The sequence below is a fragment of the Bemisia tabaci genome, chromosome 4, assembly GCF_918797505.1.
Source record: "Bemisia tabaci chromosome 4, PGI_BMITA_v3".
Classification (NCBI taxonomy): Eukaryota; Metazoa; Arthropoda; class Insecta; order Hemiptera; family Aleyrodidae; genus Bemisia; species Bemisia tabaci.
The window spans coordinates 53,024,573-53,035,889 of NC_092796.1; the positions used below are offsets into that span (position 1 = coordinate 53,024,573).

Below are 11,317 nucleotides of genomic sequence, written 5' to 3' on the forward strand. Positions count from 1 at the left end.
GGTGATCAATGAGACATATCAAAAATTTTCTCTACATTCATACAGCTGAAGAAGCAAAATAATCTCCTCTGAAAAAGTTTAGACAATTACTTCAGAGAAGGTGAGATGTTTCTCTCCGCCTCAAGAATGCGTGTCAGGTTAAGCTTACTCTAAATGATTGTATCATGCGTGAAATACTAATCGGTGCTGATACACTGAGAGAGCATTCAGAACTTTCCACAATGGAGAATTTGCATGCGTCTGATGTTTGATGAAACTTCGTGTTTCAGTAAAAAATACTGAGAGAACTGAACACATATTTTTGGTTCATAAATTGAACAATTATTGGAGGTGATATGACAAAGTGATCTGATCTGCTGAAATAAATGCGTTTAAATGGAAAACATTGTCAGATGACATCACTAGGAGGTTGCTTTTTCACACTTTTTAATCTATTTTCGTACTATTTCCCATTTCAAAAAAGAATTATGAATAATACTGCGAAATCAGCTCGAGCTGATTCAATAAATAATCCAGCTGATAAAGATCTTTAAGCACTCTCAGATAATGTAATAAAACATTTTCGTGCAAATTCTCCATTGAAAATGTGCAAAATATAAAACGAAAAGTGAGTTGGACTATCAAAACATAATAGGCGTTTTTACCGAAGCCCGGCAAAAGTAAGAAGTTTCTTAAAATACCAATACAGTAGCTGCATATCACATACCACAATTTTAGCCAGTTTTCTGGGTTTTTTTAATATTGTGGTATGTAAATGTTTTTAACGCCCATTTTTACTTGTAGGTATTGTTGCGTATCAAAAAGTATACAAGTGATGCTCATCCGAAACTCGGAGTGAGTAACAACGACTAATTTCAGCCTGAAGATGGCTTAGCAAGCTAAAATGCATCGCTAGATGATAGAACATACAAAGGAACAGCAGAAGAGAAAATAATACAAAGTAACTCTTGGACCAAACAAACTAAGTAAAGTAGGAGTTTCGTTGGAGGCAAATACTATAATGAATGGTTCAAAGAAGGCAATATGCTATGGACAAAAATTCTTGAACAACATTCTGGGTTGGAGAAATTATTAAAGGCACTTGTCCACTTCACATTTTTCATCTTTTCGGATGTTAAAGACTTTGAACAAGAATGCCTTTCCAAATGTTTCTTCTCAATGTTTATAGGTAACTATTTAAATCTTGAGCATGATGTTTATTACATAAATGTGTAGAATCTTAACGTAATTGTTGGTTAAGCTCACAATAAGTATAATTGGTCTGATAGATCAGTAATTACAGATTATGTTAGAATAACGAGGAAAATATTTATTTTTCTTACTGATAGCAAAGACATGAAAGAGCAAAGAAAATTGCTCTTAATTGATTATCATAACCTCTCGAACTGGATTTTGCACAAACAAAACTATTAGAAAGAATTGAAGGCCATTTGACATCTTATATAGGCTAAAATGAAAGAAAAGGAAAAGGTTTATGCTCATTGTAAAAATAGTATTTCAAAATTTGCTACTTCTACAAGTGCAAAGTTCCTTCTGTGCGACCAAGAAAAGAATCTTCTCCCTTCCATTTTGTGCTCTTAGATCAATTTGAAACTGATAGTATCAAAGAAATAACATGGGTCTCAACTTGATGAATCACCTCCTATGAAAATACTATTGAAACTACTTAAAAACTCCACCTTTTTTTTTCTCTCAACCTAGGTCAATGGGACTAGAGATACACACATAAAACAAATTGAACAAAGAATTTTCAAGAAATAAAGGCAGGGTGGATCAATATTTGATTATGCAATAATTAAGACTAGGGACGATACAAGAAGATTCTGAAAGCATTAAAAAAAAGTGAAAGAGAATGCCTCATAGAGTAAACTGTTCACACTGGGATGAACTATCAATCAGGGGGTGGATTTGGGGTTCCTCCAACTTAAACACAGCAAAGCAGAGAAACGCTGATCATCACAAATGAAAAAAAGACAAATGAGCAGAAGTGTGCATTGTAAAAATGTTTAAAAAATTGCTCAGGTTCTTTCGGGTTACAAAAAAATTCACTAGTAAGTATACTCCAGTCGGTAAAATGGTAGAAATTATGAATAAATAAGAAATGAGAATTATTTTAGTAAGTTAGAACTCATCTACTTCACAAAAAAAGAATAAGGCCGGAGAGATCATTCCCCTGAGGAAGCAAGCATAAATCAATTACAGTGTTTGTAAATATTTCAATACATTTTTTCCCCTTCTTTCACAAGCAGAGGGAAAGCAGATAAAAAAGTCTGTAATTGATAGCTTGATCAGGTTAGAAAATTCACATCAATTTGGGGACATGAAGACTTATATCTCTAACAGGCTAAGTGTCAGAAATCAAAAATTGAGTCAGACGTGGCATTTTGCTCTTTGCACCAAGGACAACATGCTGCTTAATGGGTTGAGTTACACCAACTTTAGAGTAATGCATACAACATCCGAAAGGATAACATTCGCTGACAGGGTGTCTACAACTCCAGAATTACCGGAAACTCCGGAAATGGTACTGATTTTTGAAGGGCGGTCCGGAAGTACTGAAAAAGTGCGGAAATTTTGCAAGGGAGTCCGGAATTTTTTTTCATTTTTGTCACAATTTGAGCGGGAAATTCAAATTTTTGAAATTTCGTCAGTTGAAGGTACTGAAAAAGTACTGAATTTTTCTGTCAAGTAGGTACTGAATTCTTTGGGAATGTACTGAAAAAGTCCTGTAAAGGTACTGATTTTTGGCCAGCCTGTTTTAGTAGACACCCTGGCTGAATTTGCCGAGGTAGTTGTCCAAAATAAAATCGTGAATAACTCAAAATCAGCTTTTTGGCACTTAGCCCATTATTGATGATTGAGTCTGCCCATTTTGTTTACATCAACTGCAAAAAAAAAAAAAAAAAAAAAAAAAAAAAAAAAAAAAAATATGTATGTATATATGCTTAAAAGATCTCTGTAATGTTGCAAATAAAAAACTGATATTTGGTGCTTACTCCATGAGTATACACAGATAATTGGAAATAAATCGCTCACTCGATAATCTTACAAATGAATTTTCATGCTTGATACAAATGTTTCAAGTTTTTTATTAAAAGGTTCAACATCTAAATTAATTAACTGAAAAAACCCTGAAGAAACTTGACAAGAAGTAAAAGGTTTCTATGATCGAGAACTATGACGGAAGAATGACTTACATAAAAGGTACAGATTTTCGAGAGAAACGCATTTGAAAGTTGGAAATGAACTCCCAACTTCCAACAAACTGAATAAACCAACAGCAATTCTTTAAACGTAGCTTCTTAGGTTTTGAAATTCATTATTTGAAAGAAAAATACATTTTAAAAATGGGTAAATTCCAAGATAAGTCATTGCTCCGGCATGGTCCTCAATTTGACATGTCATAATATTTTCCAAATTGAAGATGAGGTGCCTTTTAGGTCTTTATATAGTGTGATCCAAATGTTCTGCACTACCCTGATAACTTCTTTGTTATGTGGACGAAAAAGAACTTCTCTGTTACAGTGTCATGGAGTCGCCACCAACAATTTATTATTTTGTAAGAAAACTTCTGGAGCATTAAATTTGAGATTTGCACTGATGATGTCATTAAATCACCCTCCCCCCAAAAAAAGTAGCTTCCTTCAACATATACACAGCTCTAAGTATGACCTCAATGGCTCAATTAGTGAAAAAGTTAGTGAGGTGGCACAGGAGGTTTAGATCACACTGTATGATTGAATAAAGTTCAAAAATACTAGACAAATGTATAAAGATACATACTGATCTAAAAAAAAAAAAAAAATCTGATTCAACAAAAAATACTTGTGCGCTTTTCTAGGAAAAGACTTTAAATTGTATAAAATCCTATAAATGTAAAATTTGTTATCTGTAATGCAGAATGATGGTAATTATAGAATTTGTTAAGTAGTTTTCCTCAGGTCAACGAATTTTTCCCTTTTTTTTCTTAGTGGCGATCCTTGACAGATTCCTCACCAAATGGATATGAAAGATTAATTTAATGAATCCTACAGGTGAACAGAAAGCAACGGAAAACTTAAGTACGCAAAAGACAGGCATGAAGGCACGGTTAAGAACATCCCAATATTGGCTGAAGTAAAAAAAGAAATCAGAGCGTAAAGACCTGATTGGGAATACCCTAAAAGTAGAGCTTTTATACTCCTTGGCCTCTGTAGGAAAAATGGGCAGATATTAATACGAGACCGTACACTTATTAATGTCCTATGCCTGAATAAAAAATTTGATACTCTTGAAGTAATACTGTAAAAAGTAGAATTACGTTAGGTATAGTAAAGAAATGTTTGAAAATTGAAAAAATATCTAACTTGATCTTGACTAAAAAAACAGAAAACCTTTGACACAAAAGAATGACAATCAGAAAAGTACTGAGTGATTTTGGTTTAGTTGTATACATCTACATACAATAATTTGTGCGTATTTATCAATGTATGACATAAGGTGGTTGCAAGAATTCCAGCTTGCTATTGAAAGACTTGAAATATTTTTTTTGTTTAAGACCAACTTGTCAAAAGTCTTTAAAATATTTTAAGTTTTTCAAATAAGTTCTAGAAATAAACAAATTAAAAATAATGGCGACAATGGAAAGTATGAGAACAAATGTGATCAACTATGGATAAAGATACTATGCTCCTTAAAACAGAAAAGGAAGAGAAATCTTAAGAATACAAACAGGTAATTTGTGAAGCTTTTTACAATAGTAGGTAGAACATATGTTAGGTATTATTGTGGAGAAAAAATAAGAAAAAAATATTAATTTTGAAACTCCGGTGCTGAAACACATTCAGCTTCTCACTCCTTCATAAACTTTTCTCCAGAATTATGACGAGTTTTGGAGGTTTCCAAGTTTGCAATTATAATGTTTCCTGCTTTTAAGAATACAACAGCCAGTGACACAACATTCGTAGTCCATTCTGTCACTTTTAATCTAGATGTTCCTTCAGCTAAAAGTCCAGACCTTACTGATGAATGCAGAGAGTGCAAATAAGCTTCTGTTTGTTTTCTCTGGAATTATATTTGATGCATTATCTGGCTTTAGAAAAATTGTGACCTTGCTCCTTTGTTAAGGCTTTTTAGAACTCGAACCAAAAGATATTCGTGAAATTGGGTAAACGACTGGAAATTTTTTTTCTTTCTCTATGACGATTAAAATTGTTTTTTATAATTACTATTTAATATGTCAGTGCCGAAAAAAGTCTGGGAAACTTGGCAACTTTTCTTCATTCACAGAAAGGTAAGACTTCAAGAAAGTAAAAATGTGGGAAAAACCATCATTCCTGTTTCCCCTCCCTCATTGTCTTTGAGATGCATTGAAATTATACAATTTACGATCAAGCTCAAAAAGTTAATTGATGCCAGAGGTCTTCTTTTTGAAAGGGCCAAACTCTCACCCAAACTTGAGAGGAAATATCCGAATAGACAAAGCCAATATTAATGAGAGTGAGGCATCTACAACATTGTATTTTCTTTCCAAATTTGTTAAAATAAAGGACTTGATTTAACCAAACAAATAAGTTCCACAATTCTACCTTAACACCAGATACATAAAAAAATTTGGCAACATGATTCAAAAGGTACAAAAGTTCAATACCACAACATGAAATTTTTCTTCCGCTAAGCAGAATAAGGTGGAGGAGCACCTTTCACACTTGGCACAATATTTTTACTTTTCATGAAAGAAACAATTTGTTCAGGTATTTCGGCAAGAACCTCTTTTGCCAGATAAGTTTTTGCTAAAAGCGGGTTCTTGACATTTTGAAAATCGGAAAAAGGAACAAATTGCACAATATCCCTGAAAGCTTTAACATTATTATACACTAAAGGAACAGTATCTGCATCCAACTCACTCATGGCGGCAAAATTCGCCTGACCAACGCCGACTATAATTATTGACATGGGAAGTGTTGAGGCGTGAACGATAGCACCTTTTGTGTGCTCCATATCTGTGATGATTCCATCGGTTATAATGAGCAAAATAAAATACTGACTACCATCTTGATATGCTGCAGCAAACTTGGCAACATGGTTGATAACGGGACTAAAATTAGTTGGACCATAAAGTTGCACTTGACGGATGCAGGACCTATATGAGTCAACAACACCTTTCAACCCATCACAGTATGGGTTATTTTGAGAGAGGTTAACATAAAATTCGTGTGATATCCGTCCATCTGGAGGGAGTCTTGCTCCAAAACCTAAAACTGGAAACTGTTTCGCACAATCGTAGTCTTGGATGATCTCACCAACTGCACTTAAAGCTTGTTCATACTGATTAGCACCATCACTTATATAATGCAAGGACTGAGGCATCGAAGGGTCCCCATTTGAGGCAGTAAAATCAATAGCAAAAGTACAGTGGATCTGAAGACCACCAATAATATAGTCTAAGAATGAGTAAACTTTTCGAAAATCAAAAAATTCTAGCACCATAAGCCCAGAATTTTTATAGTTTGATTTGCGCGCTTTATCAGGATGAATTAGTGCGAAGCTATGATCTGCAGCAACATTTTTTGCTTTGAGTTGGTTGACTGTGATGTGTGCGTGCCCAATCAAACTATGGTTCCCACTTCTGTTCCAGTCGTAACAGCTAATTTTGATATCGCGGTCATGATCACCTCCACAAAGGTTTCGGATAGGTAGTGTGAATTGTTTCCAGTTCGGATTTAGGTTCCATTTGATAAATTCTGAGCGATAAATGAGTGTATACGTACCATCTTCAACAACTTTGAGAAGCTCAAAGAATGGATCTGATGAGCCAAAAAAGTCTTTTTTGTCCAGGTTGCGGCCACTGAACTTCAATGTGATTTCATCATTACAATTAGAAAGTTCTTCAACTCGAATAAGTAGCTCACCAGAGTTCCGCTGGTTTGTCCCAGACAGAGGGAGACAGGATTTTCCTGATGAAACAACCTGTTGATACCAAATGACTTTAAAATTGATTCACTGACGAAAGAGAAATCAATTAGGAGTTAAAATTTGGGAGAAACAGATTTATAGACACATCAATTATTTATTTTAATTGTTTTAAAAGAGGTAAGTACCGTTGAATACAGATGAAAGTATTAAAATTTCAAAATTAAATGAAGCCTTTTTACTTGTCAAAAACTTGGTAGTATACAGAATTGTTTTACAGACCTAAGGCTAGGTAGTTTAACATGTGCTTTCTTTACAATTTTTCATCAAACCATATTGAAACAAACGGTTTCAAATCTTAAAAAATCATAAACATTTTAAAACTCGCCGGCATGTAAGTGCTTACCAATCTAGGTGGCAATAGACTATGCAGCTTACAAGATCCAGTCTGTACTACAGCTGCAGCTCTCGAAAAGCTCTCTTGCATTTCTGGCAGCTATAGTACAGGCTAGGTCCAGTTAATTGCATGCTTTACTGTCACCTACATTCATGAGTATTTACGCACTAGCAAGTTTTTAAGACAGCCATGATTTCCTTACGATTTGCCATATCAGAACGTAAGACCATGAAAGGTTTTCTTTTGAAAATGATTAATCAAAATAAGGTTCAGTATGCTAACCTGCCCTAATGTTGTAAGACAAGAGCCTAGGAAGTCATGGTCATCAAGATTTGAACTGTTGGCATCAATATCATACACCTCGAATTTTAAGTTTTGTTGGACTTCGAACCGATACAGGATGTGGACCTGAAATTAAATTTTAGGAAACAAATTAAACATATTAGTATTAACTGAACTTGAACGTAAACCAGATTAGAGGTCAGGAATTTTTTGTCTTTGAGAACAGGAACAACAAATAAATGGTGAAATGCTTGAAGAGAAGAATGAGTGATAATATGGGTGCAAGATTGGTGAAGATTTTTTTCAAATTCAAAAATAGGTACATAAATTGTTTTCCTTTTGTCTCTTTTCTTGCTTACAAATCTTACGTGATCACATTGATTTGATTCTTTATACATTTATTTATTTATTTATATTCCTTTAAATCTTCTAAGTTTGTGTTCAGTAAAATAATAAATCATATAAGTAAGTAAACCTCTTTGATGTGGAAATTTCTGCAGCAAATTTGTTTTAATCAATGTTTTTATTTTAAATGAAAAATTCTGAGATGCTCACTTTCTTCACAAAGTCAGGATTCAGAGTGTTCCTGACAGTTTCTGTGCGACAAATTTCTTGCCAATGAGACATTTCTGGAGTCTTCAAGTAAACAACGCACATTGGATCAGATTTAGAGAACACATCGCAGTCCAATAGATTTCTGCAACATGAGAGTTTATATGAAACAAAGAACATAAAAATATGATAAGATGACATGATTTTTGGTACAACAGTGCATGAATCATCAAGTTGATCGGAAAAAAAATTTGACTGGCCGATGACTAGCTGATCGAGAGAAGATTCAACAGAGTTTCATGATCAGCTCAAATTCAACAGGTTTTTTTTTCTTCTTTTTTTCAAATAGCCCACAAGGTCCCATCCATCTATCATCACGGCGTCAAGCTCCTGTTCCTAATAATCATTATGATTCCTAAAAAAAAAAGGGGGGGGAGGGTGGTGGTGGAAATATTCAGTCCCTAATAGGTACTGAAAAGTTGTGCAGTTTGGATGTAATAGCTAGTGATTTGAAATAGATGAAAGGCAATAAAAACAAAAGTTGATAAAGGCAAAGTGTGCCAATAAATTCTTTTGAAACGGACAAGCATTCCTGTGTTAAAATAAAAGCATGAAAATACTTAACACCATCCTGACAAAATGCCTGCCAACACTTAATTACCCACATACAGATTTTCTTTGTATACCAAACCAGCATTGAATTCATCTTATCAAAACTTTAGTGATTTTTTCCCCATAATTAGTATAATGATGAATATAGAAAAAAAGATGCGCAAAAGTACTCCAACTAAAAATAAAAAGGACGCAGATGATATTACTCAAAGTGATGAAAGGCGACAAATATTTCTCTCTGTCTAGTTTTTTCTAGAATTTAATGAAATGAAATTATGTCAGATGACTGATGATACAAGATTCTAAGCAGGCCAGACAGATAAAAGTATGTAATCGGCCCGACACTAAATTTGCGGCCTTGAACTTACCTGCATGAGAGGGTTAGTTCAACTTCAGATGTAGGCTCAGATGCAGATCCAGGAACAAAATATGCCATGATTAGAAACGACTGAAGCTTTTGGAGAGCTCAGAGAGAAAAAATATTCAATCGGGTCATCAAATTAGGAGAATGAAATGCTTAAGTGTACGGCTCGAGCTCGGTTGCATCATGGTGAATCCACAAGTAGGTAACTACTTGAACAGACATAAATGTACGGAGGAAAAATGATACAGTCATCCTTGAATTTAGGGGGGCTGTCAAATGCGGGAAGAATTGCTGTGTGTTACAGTTGAAAAAAAAGAGAAATTGTTTTATAACGCAAGTTTCGCAGTTCACTACAACACCACTACTTTTACTGATAAGCTTTTTGTTTATTTTGAATGTTAGAGGTTATGAATGACGAAACGACGGAATTGCAACATTACGAGCAATATTGGCACGCCTCATCTTCATAGCTGCGGGAGGATAACAAACCAGTAGTTCATTTTCCAAGGATTTAAAGGTCAGCTAAGCGGAAATAAAAGTAATATGCATGATTGCTATTCATCTGCGTTTGATTGACTTTGGAAATTGCTCGGCATTGACATTTCTTTCGAGACTGCGCATTGGCATTGGAAATTTTGCGTTGCTGAACATGGATTTCTGTAACATGCGAAATCGGCCTTATTTTGAAAAGTTACGCGGGAAAAACCGCCTTGCAACGAACGACAGCAAGTTAGTATTCAGAAAAGAGATAATAATTCATGACTAATCAATTGGGGCCTGATAACAAAACTAGCAATCTTTATTTACGCGTCCGTAAATCTACAAGTCTTGACAGATACTGCTGATGTAATTACAGTGATCTATAATATTCAAGATGATGATGATGATGATGATCGGCATGAATTTTTCAGCAAATCGTTCCTCTCATGTAGAGAGAAAATTCATGAAATTTGGGGAAGATGAACATACCTACTAGCTAGCCTCCTTTGTAATGGAGGAAATTATAGCCATATTTTTGAGAGACGAAATTGAAATTGAAGGTTGCGCGATGGCTTCGTAGATGACCATTTAGACAATGCTGATATTGCAAGGGAGGGGGGGAGGGTCTAAGTTTGCAATCAAGGCCTATCCTAGAGGGAAAGGTAATTAATCCTTTAATTAGAGCGTAGTCGGTGGAAAGGCAGCTTTATATTGCCCAGGTTATTAAACCTAAGAATGGATTATAAAATTTGACTAACGCTCAATGACTACTTGCAAATCAACAGTTTCCCTTCAAATTTGGGAATTTTCCTCCCTAATTCAAGACTTATCGCAAAAAAAAATTCGAGCAGATACTTTGGATAGTTTCCTCTCATAAAAATAAAATAAGGGCAGATATTTTGAAGCGCTACAATAGAGTATACACATTCCTTTACTTCAGTCATCGAATTCTAATGTACACAATATTATCAGTTGTATATGATCATTAATATTTCTCACTTAATGTTCCTATAACAATTATCTAACATGTAGCGACATCAAATTTTGCTGTTCTTAAAAAGTTCAGACTAAAAAGCAAACAGCAACCCCTTCGTTTGGGTGGCAGTAGTAAATAAACAATCATGTGCATGAAGTGATACAGTCACTAAGATGGTTTGAACCCAACCCTCATTAAATTCAATTTCAATTAACCCTGTATATAAGAGATTATAATAAGGGGGGGGGGGGTTAGGTTAGGTTGCTGTTTCAAGTCTGCATGCGAACATTTCATTTTTTCATGAGAGCATCGTCTCACAATTTCGTCCGAAAATTTTGGTGTCTTTTCTCACAAGGGTAAAGTGAAATCACTGGTAATCTCACGAGCAAATTCATGTGACGATTCTCCTATAAAAAAATAAAATGTTACTAAGCAATACTAAAGCAAGGCTGTGAGGCAAATAGGAAAAATGTCCGATCACGACAAAAGATCAGCATTTTGAAAATTTCTGCACACCTGGTTGAACACAAAAACATGCAAACATGATTGAATTTCTACACCTTCAATTTCCACTAAGAGGAAAATTCTAAGAAATTTCATATAAAATAGAGCTAACTCTTCTTATTCAAACGAACTATTGGAATAGCAGAGACATTCTGAATATTTCAATGCCCAATGTACAGATTTTAAATATTATGATACTATTCACTCCTAAACGATTTGCAACGCCGATAATAAATAGAGAAAAAAGCAGAAGATGAAG

At 34.5% G+C, this 11,317-nt stretch overlaps 1 protein-coding gene across 1 annotated transcript; it reads right to left on the bottom strand.

Moving 5' to 3' along the window:
* Window positions 1–728: 728 nt before the first annotated feature.
* On the bottom strand, window positions 729–9,517 carry LOC109034177 (copine-8). The gene is made up of 4 exons (XM_019047179.2): window positions 9,103–9,517; window positions 8,126–8,267; window positions 7,571–7,696; window positions 729–6,948 (listed from the first exon to the last, which is right to left on the bottom strand). Exons 1-4 carry the CDS (start codon window positions 9,168–9,170, stop codon window positions 5,653–5,655), a joined length of 1,632 nt encoding a protein of 543 aa, XP_018902724.2. The 5' UTR covers window positions 9,171–9,517; the 3' UTR covers window positions 729–5,652.
* Between the last annotated feature and the right edge of the window lie 1,800 nt (window positions 9,518–11,317).

Coding starts and splice junctions, on each gene's coding strand:
- LOC109034177 (XM_019047179.2), bottom strand. CDS start 9,170: ATGGCATATTTTGTTCCTGGATCTGCATCTGAGCCTACATCTGAAGTT. Junction 8,268..9,102: donor GAACTAACCCTCTCATGCAG/GTAAGTTCAAGG, acceptor CTCATGTTGCAG/AAATCTATTGGACTGCGATG. Junction 6,949..7,570: donor GTCTTACAACATTAGGGCAG/GTTAGCATACTG, acceptor TGGTATCAACAG/GTTGTTTCATCAGGAAAATC.